At 41.5% G+C, this 22562-nt stretch overlaps 2 protein-coding genes across 2 annotated transcripts; one reads left to right on the top strand and one right to left on the bottom strand.

Annotated features, from left to right (window-relative positions):
- Positions 1 to 1396: 1396 nt before the first annotated feature.
- Positions 1397 to 19380, bottom strand: gatb (glutamyl-tRNA(Gln) amidotransferase, subunit B). Its single transcript, XM_058641164.1, has 13 exons — positions 19201 to 19380; positions 17575 to 17728; positions 17370 to 17483; positions 12545 to 12743; positions 11282 to 11404; positions 11027 to 11140; positions 9594 to 9678; positions 7906 to 7950; positions 7422 to 7614; positions 7115 to 7248; positions 2029 to 2107; positions 1806 to 1940; positions 1397 to 1702 (listed from the first exon to the last, which is right to left on the bottom strand). Exons 1-13 carry the CDS (start codon positions 19347 to 19349, stop codon positions 1577 to 1579), a joined length of 1650 nt encoding a protein of 549 aa, XP_058497147.1. The 5' UTR covers positions 19350 to 19380; the 3' UTR covers positions 1397 to 1576.
- A 102-nt stretch (positions 19381 to 19482) lies between these two features.
- On the top strand, positions 19483 to 20794 carry dctpp1 (dCTP pyrophosphatase 1). Its single transcript, XM_058641165.1, has one exon. It carries the CDS (start codon positions 19624 to 19626, stop codon positions 20128 to 20130), a length of 507 nt encoding a protein of 168 aa, XP_058497148.1. The 5' UTR covers positions 19483 to 19623; the 3' UTR covers positions 20131 to 20794.
- The last annotated feature ends 1768 nt before the right edge of the window (positions 20795 to 22562 follow it).

Genomic DNA, 22562 nt, shown 5'->3' with positions numbered 1-22562 from the left:
GAGAGGAAGCAAGCAGAGAAACTGACCTCTTTGTAAAGCGTAACGTTTGATGCTTGTGTATACAAACAGATTCTTACACAGGGCTAAAAACTGCAGCAGTGGTGTAAACGGGAAAAACATGAAATCACAACCACCTCTCATTTATGGTCCCATCAGCTGACGTCCTTAGAAACAAAGTCTCCAGGGAACGTGTTCCGTCAGTGTCAGGATAATTAAAGCTCCAGTAGCTTCAGAGAATGTGTCGTAACAACAATCTCACAGGTCACGGAAACTTAACACCGTCTTTTGACTGAAGGGACATTTTATACATAAACTAAGCCATTATTAGTGATTGATATTAAGTAAAGGTACAGTGTGTTCTCCCTGTGTGTGTGTGTGTGTGTGGGTGCACTCCGGTTTCCTCCCACAGTGTAAAAACATGCAGATATGGGGATTAGGTAAATTGGACACTCTAAATTGACTGTAGGAGTGAGTGTGTGAGTGGATGGTTGTTTGTCTCTATGTGTCCCTGTGTGACCTGTCCAGGGTGTACCCCGCCTTTTGCCCTATGTCAGCTGGGATTGGCACCAGCGACCCCCATGTAGAGGACAAAGCGGTAGAAAATGGACGGATGGTAGAGTGTGTAAAAGTTTGCAGATTAATATCACTCTGAAAATGATTCCACCAACATTTTACAGATTTACTGTGTATTCATTATAAAGTATAAGAGCTGCACCTCTGTCATATGTATGAAAGTACCTCATTTAATGCACCACAGTGCAGAACATGCTACAGCACAACTAACGCAAATCAACCACAAGAGGGCGCTCACTGACTTCTTTCACGTCAGTGTTGCTTCTCCTCATGAGAGACGGCAGCCTTTTGTACTCACTCCATCATTACCATGTCCGTGAATGTAATGATATACCTGTTTAAAAGAAAGAAAGAAAGAAAGAGATTCTAATTCCACTTTTCTTCCTCTCAGGACCATTTAACTTAATGTTAGATTCATTTAACGTACACTGGCCACTCCCACAAAACACTTACTCACTCTTAATATTTAGTTGGACTGAATTTAGCCTGGTTATTATGTCACATCGTGTCATTTTAATCCACAGTTCCAGCACTACACATAGATTCTCAATGGGGTTTAAGTCTGGACTCAGGCGGCCAATCCATGTGTGATAATATTCTCCCTTGAACCATTGTTCCACATTTTAATCCTGGTGTTTTTTATAGTCAACGGAGCTTATTTTTGGGGCACACAACGTCACAGAGCTTTGACTCTGACCAACTGAGGCAACCCCAGATTATAACACAGCCCCCACAGGCTTCGAAATCTCAGAAAATAAAGAGTACAAATACAAACACCCTGGGTCTCGTCTATGCTGCTGTTCGACGACACGGTCACAGAAGGTGATGTTCTGAAAAGCTTTATTATTTTAAGAACACACATTAATACACATAATCAAAACTTTGTACAGTATTTACAAAAATGTCAACATCAAGATGCTTCACTGTCAGTGAAACGCCACCGTGGTCATGTGGTCATGTGTCTAGAGCCTGGTGGGTGTGTGTGATCTTCTGTGTCCGACCTTCATGAGGTCTTCTCCTGTAACATTGCTCTCACCAGAACCGGATCCGCTCTACCTTTGGTCTCTTTCTGAACCAGGCCCATCAGGTTGTTGAGGACTTTCTTGTTTCCAGCTCTGATGGCACGAACCTACACGGCAGACACCCATCATCTCAGGCATGATAAAAAAAAACAAAAAACACCCTAACAAAACAATGGAATTAAAAACAGGGATTGGCGAGTGAGCTGTCACCTTGTCCGGATGTGAGTCCACCACCTTCTGGCAGATGCTGTGCAGCTGTGCGGTGTCACTAACAAGACCCAGGTCCTGCTCCTGGATGATCTGAGCGGCCGACTTGCCTGCTGACCTCCACATCTCCTGGAACACCTGCCAGTGGAGAGAAACCAGTGAGTGTGTGTGTGTGCAGCGTGATGGGCAGAGGAGGAGGGACGCGCCGTCTGTGCGGCTGACTGACCTGCTTGGCAACTGAAGAGGAGACGTGTCCTGTTTCCTGGAGCTCCAGCAGCTCAGCCAAGGCAAGAGGAGAGACGGGGCTGAAATCAAATGAATGGGTAATGTAATTACATTTAAATGGACTGAATAAGTGATATAAATGGTGGAGGAGACGAGGAGGGAGAGAGAGGGAATGTCAGACTGAAAGGACACAAGAGTCTATCAATGTTTGACTATAATGTGTTTGCCTTCCCTGCGTCTGCTTGTTGATTCCCCGGGCTACCAGACAAATAGAATCAAAACGCCTGTTTGGAAATATTAAGTGGAGACTGAGTTTCATTCAGTGAACTGGAGGCCAGACTAGACTGTGTCTGTCTCCTCCAAACGTCCCACAGTCACTGTGGAAACACAGCGACAGCTTCCCCCTTGTGTCTATGCATTTTCAATGTCATTAAAAAAGCATATTCACATAACGACAGTGCTTAACAAAAGTGATTAGACCACCATCACCATCACCTAAAGCCACAGCTGCCCTATATTAACAGCATTGGTAATGATCAACATTAGTTTGTGTAATGGTTAATACACCAGTTTGTAGAAGCTCTTTAACCGAAATGATTCATTTAATAATAAAGTTTAATTATTATTGTTTTCCATGATTTTTTTAACAAAAAAAGCCCGGAAAAAAATAGTAAAGCGCATTAATATTTCTTGATTAAGACGTCAAATTATAGTTATTTACCTGCATTCCTGAACAGAAAAGTTAGTTCAAATGTGGGTATAAAAAAGTGAACTCAGTCTGTTATTTGACAAATAAATAACAATAACATTTGAAACAAGTCTTTGAAAGATTTCTAAAATATTTATCTTAACAGAGCCAAAACTGGTAATAAAGTTGTAACGTATAAACTAGTAAACTAGTTAGCTGTAGTTTTTTGTGTAGGATTTAGTGGTATCTAGAGGTGACGTTACATATTGCAAGAGAAGCTTAAAGCTGCACTGTGTAACTTATGACTTTTGTTGTTGTTATTATTCCGCCTCTGCTCAACCTTCATGAACTGAAATGGTGAAGCTTCGTCAGAACACAGGCTCTGTCAGGCAAAACTATCAGACCTGGCTGAGGGAGCGTTTGAGGGTATGCAGCAGCAGTGCAGGGGCGTTTGGGGGTCAAGATGTGTTTATCCAGATGATGCTGGGTGAGGGTTAGGGTTCATTTTTCTCTGTTTTCACTCAGGTGTCTGTCCTCTGTCTGTCCTCATGTAGAAACAAATCACTTCCTGTGTGCAGCGTGGGAATGTTGACAGGCGACATGAGATGTGTGAACTCCTACATTTAAACACATTTACCTCTGCAGGTTTGCAGGAAATAATAAAAAGTGAATAAATAAAATTTGGAAATAGCTACAAAAAAATTAAAACACTCTTTAAAAAATGAGTAGGACAAACATGAACATGACCAACTATTATATATCAACATGTTCCTTTCATAAGAACATGTTTGGGTGATTATAAGGGGATTAATGAAGGGGACTTGACCTGGCAGTGGACACACGTCAGTTAAAAATAAATCAGATTTGGCATTAGTGGAAGCCTGGTGGGACATTTCATTAATCTGCCACTGGACCTGCAGAGACTTCCCCTCATAGGCAGCCGCCAGCCACTTTTCTGAGGGTGGAAACCCTGGAGGAGTGACTCGTCTCTGCTTGGGTGAATTCTTAATGACGTGTGGAATCTCAGCTTTCTGGCTGTCTGACCAACGTGCTTCCTAATGTCCTATTTCCTCTTACAAATCTGACAGTCTTGGAACCAGAGGGAGAAAAAAAATAAATAAAAGGGAATTGATTTTGACAGGACAAAGAAAATATGATACTGAGATTTCGCAGGCTGAGCTCTGGTTTTCTTTAACTCTCGTTCAAAAACTAGAGCTCATGCAGCCGCTCGACGGTTTACTCAAAAACGCGAACATTTCACACATTTTGTCGGGGAGATAAAGTGAAGTTCACAGCATCTGCGTTGGTGTCGACTCATTACTCGGTTCAGTTTCATTTGCTCTGCGATGACTCGGAGCCTTTTTATTCTAAGCAAAGAAAGAAAGAAAGATAAAAAACACAGATCTATTCTCAGTTGGACTCAACAAGCTGAAGTGAAGCTTCTGAAGAAAATATCTGTTTCAACATATTAAAAAGACTTTATTCCGTTTCAAGTGTTTGGAAAAGCGAACAACAGTCAGTGAGGAGACATCAAAACACCGTCATCCAAAAAATGATTGTATTTGGCTGTCAGTGACGTGAAAACAAATAACCTTTGGTGTCATTTAAACAGTGTAGAAAAGGTTAGAAATAGTTTCTGATGCATGTTCTCCCACAATCCAAAGAAGGTTAAAGTTCATGGAACATTCTAAACCACAAACCCCGGGCCGGATCGGGCCATCCACGCGCTCGCTCAGCTCAAGTAACAGGTCAATGTTGTGTTATTTTTAGGTGCGATGACAGAATTCAAACTAGGACGAGCGCCTCGATGACAGGAGGAGAAAGTGTACGTCCAAATATGTGTTTGCTCAAAGGCAGTCGGTCGTTACACGTGGAGACATGCGATGAGAGTCTGGGGAGCGTTAGATAGAGTGAGTGTAAGTGCGGACCAAACGTTTCGGTTCTGCAGCTTAACATTATAATCAAGAGAAACACAGCATGACCTTTATTTTGAAATAGTCAACAAAGGAGGAAACCAAACATGTCAATAAGCTCTAAAATATTGGTTGGTCTGATGGAGATATTTTTTATTTATTTCAGTTTGATCTCAGATGCAGATGTTTTGTTTAGTATGGTTCCTATTTTTGGTTGTGACAGATTATCTTTAACTCCCGTTTTCTTTCATTTAAAATGTGTTTTGGCGTATTTCCACTGGCTCTACTCGCCTCGCCCCGGCACGGTTTAGGTTGCACTAAAAAAAACCCAACTCCGTCTGACACAGTCACTGGACAGAAATACAGCGGCAGGGTCTGTGATCAGCAGTGCTGTCCCTAAATACACTCATCTCCTGGTAGTTGTTGGAGATTAACCCACGTTTTTAGGATTGTTAAGTAGTTTTAACTGATCTAGAGTTTGGCTTGATTTCTGTGTCTGACGTCTCTGGAGTAAAGACTCCTACTCCACAGACTACAGCAGCAGCGGTCTGTGATGCTGCTCACGATCCCTAAATACACCAGACTCCTCTGTTAAATATAGACATTTCCCTGGTAGTTGTTGGAGATTAATCCACACTTTTAGGATTGTTAAGTAGTTTTAACTGATCTACAGTTCGGTACAGTTTGGCTTGATTTCTGTGTCGGACATCTCTACCTGTGACAGCAGTCTGACCAATCATCACATAGCATCTACTCGCTGGAACCTCGCCGGAGCAGGTACTATGCTAGTGGAAACGCTACTGAAACCATTTGTCTGCATGTCGGTCATGTGACTGACTGGTGAACTGTCCAGGGTGTAACCTGCGTCTCGTCCACTGTCAGCCAGGCTTGGCCTCAGCTCCCTCTGTGACTCTCATCTCATCTCTCATCCATCTCTGCTTCTTATTTCCTCTCTATGGAGCATTCTCTCAGGTCGGCGTGGGATGGATGGATGGATGGTGGTTGTTACCCTATCTGCTGTATAGTAGTTGGTATACATTCTATTTGAACTCATTTTTTATAGTCTAAGTGTTAACATCTTTTTATATTGTAAGTTTCTTTTTTGGTAATGCATGTTTATGATTTATTATCTTTATCTTTACTGTCTTGCTGCTGTAACAATGTAAATTTTCCCACTGCGGGACAAATAATCATAATATCTTATCTTATCTTATCTGTGTTTACAACTTCACCCACGCTGTTTCCCTTCCTGCTCTGACAGCGTCTTTACTCTGCTGATAAAACACATGCCAGTGCTGTTTGATGCCAGAATTCCCTCCACCACCACCACCATCGACCCAGCCTCCTCCTCTTCCTCCTCCTCCTCCTCCTCCTCCTCATGTGCTCGGCTTTTGATACTATTGATTTAACTTACCGACGTATTCCTTCTAGCTGCTGGCATTTTTCTTAGAGCAGAGCAGAGCAGAGCAGAGCTGCTCACACCCAACTGTAAAACCATCTGCTATGAATAGTCCATTCACTGAAGTGTCTCAGACTGAGGTTTAGTCACGCAGATGGATTAGGCGATGCTTCTGACATGGAATCAGGAGTTTTTCATGGAGGTTAACCCTTGAATTAGCGGTTTGTGACATCTGAGAATAAAGAGAGGCGAGACACACACACACACACACAGGTTTGCCCAGCTATTCTTAGGACACTGCGTTGGCTTTTCCATCTTTTGGACAACCTAAACTAAGCATTATCCCTAACCATAACCTCACCACATTCAATACTCAGGCCCGAAAATTAACCAGTTCCTCAAAAATTAGGTTCTGCCTCATTAGGACCAGGTTTTGGTCTCCATGAGGACTACTGGTCCTAACAAGGTCAGTGTTTATGCCAGAAAAGGTCCTTAACCCTTAGTGTTGCAGGTGCACTCTTGGTAAATTGCTGTGGGAATAATACACAACTCCTTATATGGACATCCTGGGGGCGTGTGTTTATAGGTCACATGTTCTTATGTGTTATGATTCATTTTATATCGCTTTTTTAGCAGTGATATAAAGTAGCAATAATTGTGCAGAGGTCATAAAAATAGATTGTTTTTACTTTCATTTTTGTTTATGAAAACGAGCCATGTGAACTTTGAACTGTGGCGTATTTCCAAACTTCACAATTCAATCAGATTTTTTTGATATATTTTGAGACTTTTTGATCAGGTGTGTTTATATAGTTGATCAACATATATAGAGAGAAAAAAGTATATAAGACACTCTATATTGCATCTTATCTTATAGCCTCTGTATATACTGTATGTTTAAATATAGTAATGTAAAAAAGCAGCCATCACTCACACACTCACAGTGCATCTGGAGACTAAATAGTTTTTCCTTTCACGTCAATCTTATTCCAGACAGTTAAGAAATGACCATGAAATGGGAGAGAACAAAAAGAACCTTAAGAGGACTCTGAACATGGTAAAAGCAGCATGAAGGGACTTTCCTCACCTCTGGCTCACGCTCATGTCTTTCTGGTTGAGTTGACCCAACAGTTCTTTTGTCACCCAGCCAATCACCTTCCTCGGCTCCTTCTTGGTCGCCTTCAACACGGCCTCAAAGTAGTCGACCAGCCCGTCCTCACTCTGCAAAGAAAAGTGAGCGTTCGCAAACACATGAACATGAAATCAAAGCAGGAAGCACAAGAGTTCAGCTGCTGACTGGGTTCGAGCAGAACTGCATCCAAGCGGACTTGACAATCACATGGTAGTTAAAGTACAGGGGGAGACAGACTGCATTCACCCACTCATCCACTCACCAACAGAGTGAAGCTGTGCTCGGGGAGGATGTCGTAGGTTTGCACCAACATGTCTCTTTTGACACTGGGCAGCACTGGGAGGCCTTCCCTTAAACTCTGCACCACCACAGCCTGGCTCGTTTCCACGCCAGCGGGCAGAGACGCGTTATCTTCATACACCATCAGCGGGGGCAGGTTGGGCTCAGGCATAAACCTGAGGGGAGGAAGTGGAGAGGACAGTGCAGATAACCTTAGAGAAGATGAGTTTGGCTTTGTAGAGTTAACAGCAGTCATTTTGACACCAAACTCGCCCCCCCTTTATCATTGGACTCTGATTAATCTCATACCTGTCCATCAATCACTCCCCAAACTACACATACACACACAGAGAAGTGAGCGATATGAGTTTATGACCGTCTGTCCAGCTGCCACTCACATCCATTCCCACGAATCTTCTTATGCACACAACTGCATGTCAATAAACACAAGCGCCTCACACACTCACCTGTAGTCCTGAAGACCCTCTTTGTCCCTCATGGGAATAGTCTCACTGGAGGACACAAGCATGTAAATGTTAGTTTACAGTTTACAGTTTTCTCGTAACTTGTAACTTGTAAAATGAAGATTCACAGCTTTTCCATGACTCGCCAGTTCATATCTCTTCAACTGTTGCACAGATGTGTTCCACTGTGGGTGATAATGAATGGGTTATTTTGTAAAGCTGAATGACTTGGTGAAAATTGTTTCCTGACAGATGTTGCAAATGTGATTTGATTTGCAATAGAACTGTTGAGTGATGGTTCAGTCCAACATGAGCATCACCACACATCGCGATCAAAACAATAACTACTCTATATCCTAATGCAAGGATGAGAACTTATGAAGATATGAACTGTATCCAACATTTTGTATGGAAGATAAAACAGTCAAAAATAGAATTCTTTTTTGCAACTGCATTGTTTCAAATGGCATTTTTTAATTTGAAAACAACTCATTGTTCGGCCATAGTATTTTCTAAAATCCTGTAAATGATTTAATATTAAGATAATCATTAATAATCAATAAAAGAGAGAGGGGGAAAATATGTGTAGTGATGACTTGCACACAGGCCTGCACACGCTGTTTAACATGCTTCACCATGTACATCTGACATGCAAGGAGGCCTCATGGGAAAGAGGCGGTGCATCAAAGATGATCAATGCCTCAGCTGTGTGGGAGCTGGGTCGTGGCGCGAGCTCGTACGCGGCCTGTGGTTTGCACAGAGCTCACAGATAAAGCAGGGCGACGCCGGCGGCATCCAAATGGCTCTATTCATCATCATTACCGTGATGGCTCCTCCTTAGCAATGCTCGAGACTAATTGTCACAACTGTGCCAGGATTCAGGAACGCAAGGAACAGGACCAAGCGGCAAATGCAGGTCTTTGATTTATTTACCCGAGGACGCCTACAAGACGGTGACACGGACTGGAGGCAAAACTAAAAAACAAGTTCCAGGGAAAAGCAAAAATACATAATCCATGAGAGACACGGGGGTCACGCTGATGCCAATCCCAGCTGACATAGGGCGAAAGACTGGGGTACACCCTGTCCAGGGTGTACCCCAGTCTTTCGCCCTATGTCAGCTGAGATTGGCAAAGCTCCCCTGGATTATCTCCTGCTCTGGGGAGTGACACCAATGCACAAGTGTCTAAAACTTTTATTTTCTTGAACGGCCATCAACGGATGACTCCACTGTTGCAAAGAGAAGTCTGGTTTTACATCAGCTTATGAGAACATGTGAAAAAGTCAACTTCTATTTTGATTTATAACATCCTTTCCTGTGGAATCAATGGTGAATTATGGTGTCATGTAGAGTAAACTAGTACAGCAGATAGCAGCGTGCATGTGGACCTCTGCTCCTCCAAAGATGGTTCATTTGGGTTGAAACAAACACTGACAAAACTAAACACTAAACTAAAGGGTTTAAAGTTCACAAAGCCATGGGTTGCCACTTGGGTGAAACCCGGAATAGAATTGAAACACCAGGTCAGAAACACATTGGGCTTTTAATGCAGTGATTAAAAAATAAATTGGGAATCACGAACAGAGACTGTGCCGAAAGTTGCTCAGGAGACAAAGAGTGAGACTAATGAACAAGGCAAAGATCCCGGTCAATCACAATCATTAGCTGAAGCTCGGTGTCATCCTCTTACCCTGATTTGGAATCGTACGCCCTGGTCTCATTCTGCACCACCCCTCCTCTCTGCAAGACATCAATCTGTCTCTGGATCTCAAAGTCTGGCGATACAAGAGACAGCGCTCACATAAATACGGACACTTACGACGCCACCACAGCGTGGTAAATGCCAAACATCTGCTGTTAAACGCTGCCAATCGTCAGGTCTGAGACTGCTGCCACGTTATAACTGTGATAAATGAGGTTCTTCTCCATGACTTTCTAAATACCAGCTCAGCAGCAGGGTAAACGTGATAAAACTTTATTGATAAATCACTTAGGTACAAGCCTGTGATGCATTAAAGCGCGCTTACAAACCTGGCTGGGAATAAATGCAGAAGTTTTCTGAATGAGACTCTGTCAGCTTTTTAAATGAAGCTCTATCAACACTCAATTAGTGTGGGGTCGACACAAAATCCATGCTTTTTTAAATTGAACAGCTGTGTGATGCCAACACGTTCTGGAGTCACACAGCTAATTAGTTGTGAATGGCTGTCAGTCCTAAATGCATGCGTCTCGAGTCACTGTCAACATTAAATAATCTTCCTGTCTTCACTCCAATTCATAATTTCAACAACAACAAAAAAATACTATTTGCAAGCACACATGTGATGAATATATGATTTAAAGAATCTTTGTCTATCTGACGTATGAGTTTCCAGTATTGGAAGAAGAATTTAGATCCTTTGTGGAAAAACTACTACTAAAATATGCAAAAGTATCAAAAATATCACGATACAATTATCATGCAAACACATGAACTCTGTATTATAATGTTTTATATCATTGTATTATTATCACTAATGAAAATGCAATCATATTTTTATATACTGTTTATTTTAAAGGTGCTGTATGTAAATTAAAAGCATTAACGGCTTTTAATTTATTAGTGAAATTTAATCATTGCAAGTTACACTTTTAATCTGTAGTGATGCGTCATATTTTATTCACTTATTCACATATTTTGTACATTTTCATCTGCAAAAAAAAGAGAAATAACTGAATTTCCCTGAATTGGGGTACAGCGAATGTCTGTTGAAGCATGAAAGGGGAAAAACTGAAATTTTCCGGCAGGTTATATGAGTGTTTGTAAAGCCATGGCCACTCCTAAGTAAACTGGTCCCTGCAGTGAAATGATAAAGCGGTGTTTTAAACTTTGGTTGATTAAAAATGACGTGTTACTTTATAAGCTTTGGCACATAGTATCGACACGGCTCGACTGGAACCTCGCCAGAGTAGGTACTAAAAAAGTCCATATCCATATTCCCCACTATGAGTTTCTTATATTCATTTTCTACCAGTGTGATTTAAAACAAATGACAAAAGTCCCAAAAATATCTTTAGAAACAAATATGTGAACAATCATAAAACAACATCCGCCCCCCTTTTTCACTTTTTAATGGTACAAACCTATAGCTCTGGCCAGGTATCGACTGCTGTTGATGTTCTTCACCTCAGTCCTGATGCCCAGTGCTTCACCCGGTCTGTGGACGGACACGTTGGCATCAACTCTCAGCTGGCCCTCTGATGAGAAAGAGGTGCACACACACACACACACACACACACAGAGACACAGAGACACAGAGGGAAATAAGTTGATATCTCAGGCGCGCAGTAAAGCCGCTCAGAAGCACAGAGAGACAGAGATGAAAGTGATTCCTTTACCAGACATGTTGCCTTGACAGGTGCCCAGGGCCTGCAGGATGAGCTGCAGCTCTCTGACAGCAGCAGCAGCCTCCTCTCCACAGCTCATGTCTGGCTCCATCACCACCTCCATTAGACCTACACCTGATGCATTTGAAGACAGCGTTTGCTGCTTTGTTAAGTGTAAATCCACAGAAATCCAACAAGTGAAAGATTTAGATGGGTTTCACACTCTGTTTCTGTTATCACTGACTGTATATGGTGAAATGGTGCTATTCAGATTATCCCTTAACTCAGTATGCTGGCAGAGATTGAAGCACATTTGGATGTTAAGTGTTGAGATACTATCCTTTAATGTAACCATACTTGTGTGTGTGTGTGTTTGTGTGTATATTTGTACATTTGTCTTTAGTGACGTTGAGGCAACAGATTCATTAGTATGAAGGGATACGTGTGTACACACAATGTCATTATTGATAACTGCTATGGTTATGGTTGATCAGTAAGGATTATTTAAATTGTCGTCACGATATCGGTATCTACAGATATTGGCTTAAAATGGATATCGGGCCACACGCCAAGATCCGCCGATATGAATAATGACTAAAACAGTAGGCTGAAAAAGCTGCTTGCTCCTTGACTTCTATGCTAGCACCCCTACAGCTATTATGTGTTTTACGCAATAAAGACATTTTTTTATCCACATCTGCTGCGACATATGTATGAAAAAGGAAAGGAAAGACATATGTATCGGTATCGGTATCAGTATCGGTTATAGTTTACAGTATATATTGGTCAAACTCTCTCTTTCCTAATATATCATGTCTGTAATTCCATTAAAAAGTCACAGAAACATTTAATTGAGCTAAACCATGTCGTGAAGTGTTTTTGTAAACACAAAACTCAAACTATTGCTCAGAACAGTAGCACAGCGCTGTAGTCTTGTTTTGGGGCTATTTTCAGCTGTGGATTAATCCACAGTGGGTTCTATGGTGAGTATCTTTGGCAGCTGGGTGACATGTGACAAATAAAAAACAAAACCAACAACAAACAGATGTCATGTTTGTGGTAATAAAACAATGCTGGGCCTCAGGAGCCTGAGCCAGAAGGAGAAAGTGAACAAACAGCAACATATCATCCAGTGAAGTGGCACTGTGGAATAAGCTCCATCAGACTGACACATGCTGTGTGTCAAATGATTTTATTCTTGCTTTTACTCTTTTTCCTGAAATTTACTGACAGGTTTGTTATAACAGGTAAAAAAAAACCACTAAGTGACGTCACCTGCTCTGTTGAGGTCTATGAGCGTCTGGCTGTGGACGTCATCATGGAGACTCTTGCCGCTGTCCTGCTCCAGCTGGATCTGTTTTATCGTAGCAACCTTTCTGATCACGTCGCTCCTCTTTTTTCCACCGAGGAAGCTGTAAGTCAGTGTGCCATCGACTGCGATAGGACGCCGCTGCTGTGTGATCTGGTATCCAGCCTGACAGGACGAGAGACATCATTATACAACTGGCAAATAGAGAATCCCAAAGGTTGAAATATTTCCTTACCCATTGTAACTTTTTCTTACTGAGAATATTATATTGTGTCCCAATGCTGCCAGCAGCCACTCTTACTTTTTGATTGAAAGAAGACACTTGCTGACATAATGAGAACTGCATTCTCACTTAAGACGGGTTGTATGGTGCATGGAGTCAAGTAAGGCCGGATTTTTCTGACCCAGGTTTCCTGCTGGTTGGAGGCGGGGTACACGCTGGACAGTTCGCCAGTCCAGCAGAGGACCACATATAGAGTCAAACAACCATTCTATGGTCAATTTAGAGTGTCCAATTGACCTAATCCCCATATTGCATGTTTTTGGACTGTGAGAGGAAGCCGGAGGACCCGGAGAAAACCCACACACACACGGGGAGAACATGCAAACTCCATGCAGAAAGGCCCCTGTTCTGACCAACCGTGTGGTCCTTGGTTAGAAATCATTATTTCTAAATTAGAGAATAGACTTTCATTTAACCAAAATATCATTTGTACTGGGAGACAATCAACCTAGAGAAGAAAGCAAACATCTCCTGGAGTCGCTGAGTTCAGTCCAAGTATTGCAGTGGAGTAACTGATGACGAGTCCAGCGTCAATTAAACGCAGTGCTGATAATGCGGCAGCAGCAGCAGCAGCAGCAGCAGCAGCAGTTTTGCCATTTCACTCAAGGTTTCGATTCACAAAAGCCTAACAATCATTTCGTCTGCTTCTCTACTCCTAAAAGAATCTGCAGCTCTAATTTCCCAAATCACTATGGCAACTACATCGCAGGAGCTTAACATTAATCACACTTATGCTAAAGAGAGTGAGTATGTGGGGGTGGAGGGAGGTGGGTGGGGGGTCGCTGCTTCTCTGAACAATGTGCCTGATTGACACAATCAATCACGTCCCCTTAAAACAAAAGGAAGGGGGAAAAAATAAGTTTTAGGTAAAGTTTTCTTTTTAATTTTCTGTTTTTCCTGGTATAAAATTCAATCTATGTCTCTGCTGGATCTCATGCAGTTCATCAGAAGCCACTTTTTGTTGAAAAATGTTGCCTCTGATGACTGAAGCACATGCATGCCGTACTGTACATCAGGCAGCATCGGTGAAAGGGAAGATCATTTGAATTTCCTGCATAATAAATCAGCTTCTTCTGGCTCCATAATGAAGGATGAGGCAGCTTTGTCATTAATAATGTCCTTGTGGACACATTCAAGTTTCCCAGATACACGGCGACAGCAGATTGTTATACACTAATGAGGAAAACACCTTATTTATAATCAGTTACAGGGGCATTTCTAATATCACACCACATACTTATTCCTTTATTCCATATGCCGATATACATTAATTACATTAATTAAAGATATATCAAAGTTGTAATCGTGAGGCTGCGATATCTCTGGGAAATTGTTATTATTTGCTGAAGCTGCTGAGGCATGTTATTATAGGGCTGTTTAAAACTTTATGCATGTGCATTGCCCGCCATTCCAATTCAAAGAGGGAATGCTGGTTGGACAGCAGCATTAATCATTTAATGAGAAACTGGCGTTTAACAAAATGCAATCAGGGATTTTTAGTGGAACATATCAATAATGTAGAATGCAATTTGCTAAATTTAAGGGGGCAACGTGTCCTTCACTCCTGTGACTGTTTTGGTTTTATACATGTGGATTAGAGTCCAACGGGAGGTAAAATGTGACAAAACATTCACAGCATCTGCAGAATTAATGCCACTCTGACTCTGTTACGTAACACAGACACAGATCACTGTTTTGAAACAGATGACCCAAATATACAATTCAATTCATTAATAAAGGAACAGATTTACTGATTTTATTGTTGCTCGATTGTTGCTCATTCTGTTCTGAGTGTGTATTGTACTGCTTTGAGTAAGTTTTTGGACTTTAACGGTTTTACCTTCCTACCTACTGACATTGTACAAACTTTAAACCCCAGATAGAAGTTTCAGTGTTTGTAGTGAAATCTGGCAGAAAATAGAAACTGTAATCTGGTGTTATCGTCCATGCTGTGTGTGTCAGCTGTTGAGAATGAATCCAAAAGAGTTGATGCAATCTTCAGTAAACACACAGAAGCGCAACAGGAACACAGCAGTAATCCCAGTGCTTCTGGAAGGGATTTCTGTTGGAATTTCAAAATACTACACAACGTTTTGGGGAGATAAAGCATCCCTGACATGGTGACTGAAACATGTACTGCTGCTATTTGGTGATAACTAGTGTTTCTGTGAACATTGGAAAAGTAGAATTAAAGCCCAGCCGTTGAACCAAAGCAGGTTTGTGTAAAATAACAGTTTACACAAGTTATTTTCTTTACTCCAAGTAAACACCTGGAGAAAATGTGAAGGGACTCACTGAAGGTGTTCATGGTATCGCAGTTACAAGGTCACAGCGACCCTGAACTCTGACCACCAAAAACTTATCAATCACATCTTCACAATAGACTTAAATCAGAAACGAGATATTATTATTATTATTATTGAAAGATATATCAGTGTAAACAGTAACAGAATGAGTGCAGTAAAATAGGATAAGCCCATACATGATCATTGTATTACTCACATTTTATGGCACTTCTTTGAGCAGTTCCGAAGAAATATTAACAAAGGAAAAGAAAATGTCTTCAGCCCTTAATTACACTCGTCATTACTTTGCCCAAAGTCATGTTGGAATAATATCTTTCTCTGTAAATTCTCTCACACTCTTCTTTTGAGCATGTCTAGATTTATAAGCAGACGTCTCTGTAGGGCAAGTCGATGTAATTCCTGCGGCTTTTCCATCTAAACCTTCAAAGGTCACTCATAATGGCAGTGAAATGACCTCAGGGCCAGTGAATCGCTGTCATTTCACTGCCACGTTGCATGGAGCAACGTGAACTGCACTAGGGGCAGGACTCGAGGATCCACCCATTTCCTACCACTTTATCCTCCACAGGAGGGTCATGGGGGGGTGCTGTGCCAATCTCAGCTGACATGGGGACGATAGGCGGGGTCACACCCTGGACAGTTGGCGCATATAGAGACAAACAACCATTCAGTTGTGTTTGTGGTCAACTGCTGGATGTAAGTGTGTTGTTTACTCGCTTTTGACTCTGTTTGTGTCCTGCAACTACCAGGGAAAATATCCGTCTCTTTAGCCTCTAATGCACCACCGTCTTCACCAGACAGCTGCAGACTTTGCCTCTGTGCTGGTTAGTGCTGAGCCAATCGTGGAAAACTGATTTTTAGAACCGTCAGCTGCAGGTAAAAGCAAAAACGGAGGAGGTGTGGGACAAATACATAAACCAGGAGCTCAAACTTCCTCTAAACTTCCAAAAGCTCAAAGAATCTGCTGACCCGGGTGATAATTCTCTGCAGGTTCATCGATACAAGCGTCTGGATGAATGGATTGATTTTAATATCAAGGTCAAAAAACTGTATTATCATCCAACTCTGCCGCTCCCTGAAGCTCTATGGAGCATTTTAGGGTCTTTCAAATCAATGTTTTGGTTTAATAGCCCATAACTTTATATAAGGTCACCTTCACCGCTCAGATAAGCTCACAGCACGCTGACTTCCTCAAAGCAAACACCAAAGTCAGCAACTAGCTCCGGGACATAATCAACCATTAGGATCTAAAGAGTCACATGTTTCCCCAGGAGCTGGTGAAGATCAAACCAGAGCTGAAGGAGAGAAAACATTACATTTACATTCATCAAGTGGACACGACTACGACTGCAAGTTAATGCCAGTGTTGCTCTGTGTCTGCATGGATGTGTAAATAAGCAGCTGGTTAATTACCACTGCTGTAAGGCAGCGTACATTAGAGAAAAATGACATCTACTTTTTGTCTACTAAAAACTTGCTGCTGGTTTAAAAATATCGATAGTTCCTTTCATTTTTTAGTGTGTTTTATTTTTAGTTTTGAAATGAGATAATTGCATATTTGGCTCTACTCTACTCATTTACAGACAAAGTCTAATGCAAAGTCTGAAGTGTGGATTTTAATTTTCTATGAGATGTGTTTACCACTGTTTATAAAGACCATTATGGGTAACTTCTGTTTACTAAAATCCGGAGTCGATAATTAGACTACCAGCTACACACAGTTATGTTTAATGAATCATACCCAGAACTGTTGAGTTAGAGATCCGCAACTATACCTGGGTTTTTTTAGAACTCCAATAATGACTTTAAGTAAATAAAAAAGAGCTATGTCTCAATGATCAGCAAAGGTACAAAGAAGGAAATGACTTGTGTATAATATAAAACCAGAAGTGCACTGAAGGAAATCGGGAATGAAAAAAAATTGGTCATTTTCTTTAACAGCTTTCAGAATCATTTGAGTGTATATGTGGCAAACAGCATTTTCGCTGCTTCAGCAAGACTTTTAAATTAGAGCTCAGGGCCAGAGAGAGTTCAAGGAAAGAGTTGTGATGGAAAAGTGAGAGGCAGATGAGGACAGCTTATATATGCAGTATGCGGCGTAATGTGCAGGACAATAGCAGCTACAGTGTGCACTTGTGGCTGTTAAATGATGATACTGTAGCACAGAGAGCAACCACGGAGGATGAGGAGTGAGAGACTCACAGGGAGGTCAGCGTAGAAGTAGTGTTTCCTGTCAAAATATGACTTCTTGTTTATGGTGCAGTTGAGAGCCAGTCCTGTCATCACTGCTGCCTCAACACATCGTCTGTTCAGGGCCTGGAGACACACACACAAACAATTAATGGGTAAAAATTAATGGGTAAAAAACTGAGTTATTTTTGTCTGAATTAAGCTAAACTTTGCTTACGGGTAAAGTGCCAGGTAAGGATCCGTCAAAGAACGACACCAGGGAGTTCGGAGGGGCAGAGAAGCAAACCCCTGAGCCAGAGAAGAGCTTGGTTTTGGAGTTAATCTGGGCGTGGATTTCCAAGCCGACCACCCCAACAAGCTGCTGTGGAACGCTAAGGCAGAGAAATTAAAGTCATTTTAACTTGGTCTGCAAATCTCCAAATTTGAAACTGAGAGCAGGACCTTCCTGCAGGAGGTTATATATTTTTTTCAGATTAATGTTGAAATAACACCTTTTTCTTCCAAAATAACCAACTTCAACAAACAGGACACGCATTTTGCTATTGGAATTCTGGGATTCCTATATTTTATATGCATATTCAAGTTCAAGAAACATTTTAGCTTCCATGTCAAAAGACTAAATAGTCCTAAATTAAAAGAACTTGTCTTCTTCTTCTTTTGGCTTCTCCATTTAGGGGTCGCCATAGCGGCTCAACTGCCTCCATCTTGTCCTCTCCCTTGTATCCTCTTGAAGCTTCATTTTCGACAACCTTTGCCCAATATAATTCATATCCCTTCTCTACATGAGACCAAACCATCTCAGCCTTGACTCTCTTACTTTATTTCCAAACTGTTCAACCTGAGCTGTCCCTCAAATATTCTAATTTCTACTCAATTTCTGACACTGTCTCCAAGCCATACATTAAAGCTGGTCTCACTACCATCTTGTAGACCTTCCCTTTCACTTTTGCTGCAATCCTTCTGTCCTTCATCAACCCAGACACTCGTCTTCACACACTCCACCCTGTCTGCACTCGCTCTTCTTCACCTCTCTTGTGCACTGTCCATTGGTTTGGATATCGGGCCAATACTGATATTGGTCAAAACTACTGGATCAGATATTGGACAGATAAAAATGTAAAATCCGATACCATCCAAGAGACTGTAATAGTGTAAAAAAAATAAATCAACAAAAGCATTTTAGCTGTGTCATATTGTGGCTGTTTATTTCTTCTTTTTGGGAGAACAATATTTGTTACAGAACTGGAGATTTTGTCTTTGAAAGGACTCAGCATAAACAGCTTCATAGCCATAAATGGTCTAAAATGACTATATCGGACAAATATCGGTATTAGTAGATATTCGAGTTTGTGATAGCAGTATCGGACATAAAAAAGTGGTATCGCCCCATACCTACTTCTCAGCACAACAAACAGCTATCAACTGACGACAGTCCGCTTCTATGTCTGTTTATATTCTGAAATCACGTTAAATCACACGAGTTTCTGCGAGATCACAAATCCCTGGAATCTCCTCCCTGAAATGGTTTGATTAAACACGTGTGTGGTCCTGCTTCTTGACTGGATCGTCCCTAGTCTGTGCTTTCTCAGGCTTAAATCCTTGAAAATCAGTGAGAAAGTTTGTTTTGTCTGTGGTCTCCCACGTTTTTAGAATCACGTCTGGTTTGCTCTAGTGTGGGTCAGGCGGCTGTAAGTTGAAAAAAATCACGTAAAGATTTTATCAGTAAATCCGTGTCCCGTCCGTTGATGAGTTTCCAATGTTCAACTTCGTTCGTCATTGAACTGCTACTCAAATACAGGTAAGTGACACCGACAATAACAACACAAGCAGCAGCGTCTCTTACCTCTTTGCTCTCGGCTGTGCTTGACTGTGGCATCGCGAGCTTCTTGTACTTATTCTTCTAATCATACATAAAACGTTTGGATATAATGTTGATATTCGCGAATTCATGTTATAAAGCAGCTCACTTGCAGCAACAGAGGGGGCGGCCATGTTGCCTTTACGGCTCCAGTTAACATAAGAAACAAACTGTAGTTTTTCAAGGTGACATTTCGTACTAGTATCTATGCTGTTGGTTGTCATGTAAGAACTACAAAGCCCAGCCCTGACAAACTTCCTGTTTACGACAATGGTTGCATCATTTCCGGTCTGACAACTGGCGGGAGTTCACTTCAATTCTGTGGCGTGTAAGCGGAGGCTGTTTTCAGACAGACGCCGACAACTTTTGCGTTTTATTTCGCGGTAATCCGGATAAACTTCACTCACCATGTTGGCTACACACAGAAACGGAGACTGTGGAGTAAAAGAAGACGTGTCGTCCCCGGCGGTGAACGGAGAAGCCACGGAGGCATCGACCGGCCTCAAGCTGCAGAACGGAACGACCGTCCGGCCGGAGAATTTCACCTTCACCCCCGAGCCCACCTTAGAGAATATTCGGCGGATGCAGGCGGAGTTCACGGACGAGCGAAACTGGCAACAGTTCCACCAGCCCCGCAACCTTCTCCTGGCCATGGTGGGTGAGGTGGGTGAGGTGTCGGAGCTCTTCCAGTGGCGGGGGGAGGTCGCCGAGGGTCTGCCGGACTGGACCGAGTCGGAGCGGGAGCATCTGGCACACGAACTCAGCGACGTGTTGATCTACCTGGTGGAGCTCGCCGAGAAGTGTCACGTCGACCTTCCCCAAGCGGTGCTGCGCAAAATGGCCCTAAACCGAATGAAATACCCCGCCAGCAAGGTGCACGGTTCGGCTAAGAAGTACACAGAATACAAGGACTAAGTTTGTTTGGGTGTTTTGTTTAGATGCGGATCACAATCATGGATACTGGTGGAGCTGCTGTTACTGAGCACCACACTGCCAGCATGATCATGATGATGCTGATGCTGCTGCGGGACACTGACATGTTTCCTGCTGCTGGACATTTTAATACTTGGTTCAAAAGGCCTTTTCTCTCGGTTGACTTGTTGCACAAGCCGTTGCATGTCTTTGTGTGCTGCACATATGCAAATCCACTTATCTCCGCATGCAGAGCTGCAGTTGGCAGACAGGCACTTGAGTTATGTGCAGGTTTTTACTGAGCTTCACTTTTAAATGCAGTTTTTTTGTGAGCCTGAGTCTTAGTTGAGGCATTACTAGCTGTTTGTAAAGTGGACATTTTATTGTTTCCATTTTCTTTTTGGAGGTATCAGGATGAACATATTTCTCCTTGAATATTTTTTTTTAGAAATTACTAAGCTTTGCTGTAAACTAGCAGAGGTTTGACAAAGTGGATAAGAATGTAGACAGAGCTGATTTTCCAGATTTTCCTTCCTTTACAAGGTTAAAAAAAAAGAGCAACTGTTCTGATTCTGTCTTTTGTGATCAGGGTTAAATGTTCTCATCTTCTGTGTTATTCACAACTTTTACATTTTATCTTGTTCAAAGTAAAGGTGGCTGAAATTCTGTTCTTTGTATGTGTCGCTCATTTATCAGACGTAATATAATAACTAGCCAGTTTGTATGATTAGATGTTGACAGTTAATGCAGTCTCATGCAATAAATGGGTCCTTTATTGTTTAGAGTGATCAGGAGCTGGAGCTTGTGAATAATATTGTGTTTATTGTAACTGATAGAAATATTGGTATCAACACAATCACACTGAAACATTGACCTTACAATTAGACATTTTATAGCAGTTTTACCTTATTATAGACTAATCTTATAAACAGGAATCTACTCCCAATACTACTAGTACTGCACAGTGCAGCCATTTCATGCAGTACAACCATCTATCACTATGCAAATCAGTGAAAGCCTTCAATTTTCCCGTTCCAAACTTCACTAGATTTAAGTAGAACTGAATTTGTTGATGTAGTATCTTCTTTTTATGAAGTCATTAGCAGCAGGACAGTGATTTAATGATTCACTTGGAGCTTATAAGTGTCATATTTAAATCATGCTGATGTAAATGAAATTGAAAGTGCAGAATATATGGGGGGGAATTTAACGGCATAATTTCACTTACTATATCCTCACCTGAAGTGAAACCTTAATTAATATTCCATCAAAGATCTTAGATCTTGGACACATTCATCTGATTTTATCTATTTTTTTTTATTTAAAACGTCGCCCTCGGCTGCATATTCTGGTATTTATTCAGACATTAGTTCCTCTGCGTGGAAGTCAAGCCATTTTTACTCGAGCAGATGTGACACAGCATTTGTCAACTCTCCTGATTCACATAAAACAAAAGACTTGGAAAGGCAAACCTCTCTGACTCGGGCACCGCATTGTGTAAATATGTCATTTTTAATTCCAAGCTCTTTGATGATTTATTGCAAAAAGGAGGGAAAAAAACCTTTTGTCAAATTCAAGTAAAAGCACAATGAGAGTTTTTCATTATCATAAACTCTTTGGTCCAACATTATTCTCCACATAAAGTATTTTACTAAGCCAGCTCTACAGCTGCAAATGAAACCATTTGTGGCAGTTCATCAAAAATAATAAGCCCCCCTCACTCAGAGTGCGAGTTCTGTAATTCACTGTGAATATGATGCCAGAGAGCTTCTATAAAATGGGTGATTGAGGAGAATGTGACTTTTCGTAGGTGCTATTTCAACATTCGGTGTCTTAAATCTCAGCGTGTGCCAGCCACGAGAAGACTTCACCTACAGCCCTCATCACTGTTCCAAAACATAGACATAATGTACATTTCCTAATTGTCTGTTACAGCAAACCAGATATTATAAACACTTTTAAAGTGGCAACGTGCAATTTACATGATGTTCTTTCTTTCGAGGAGGAATCTCCTCAGGGGCTTTGCTGCTAGGAAACATGATTACATTTTTTTAGTGATAGTTTTATTTATGATATGACACCACATTTTAACATTTACCAAACTCCATTGTTGCCACATTGGGCATTGCAGGTGAGATTTGGTGTGTGACAACTACTGAGAACGTCCATTTAACCGCAGAATTAATGTTTGTATTGATCAGTCATTTGCACTAATCATTTATTGACCATAACCTACTGTCAATCTCTTTAAAATGCATGTTAAATAACATGCATCACTTCATTTACCACAAAGATAAGAACAGAAGAATGTTATGAAACCTTATCTTAATCGACCCAATGAGCGTGTGAAATATTCATTCACAAAACCTGCTCCCGTGTTTCTCCAGACTGCGGTAACACATGGGGACTCTAATGGAAATCCTTCAGACTTTAAG

Source organism: Solea solea, chromosome 10, assembly GCF_958295425.1.
Source record: "Solea solea chromosome 10, fSolSol10.1, whole genome shotgun sequence".
Classification (NCBI taxonomy): Eukaryota; Metazoa; Chordata; class Actinopteri; order Pleuronectiformes; family Soleidae; genus Solea; species Solea solea.
This window is presented reverse-complemented; position numbering and strand designations above follow the sequence as displayed.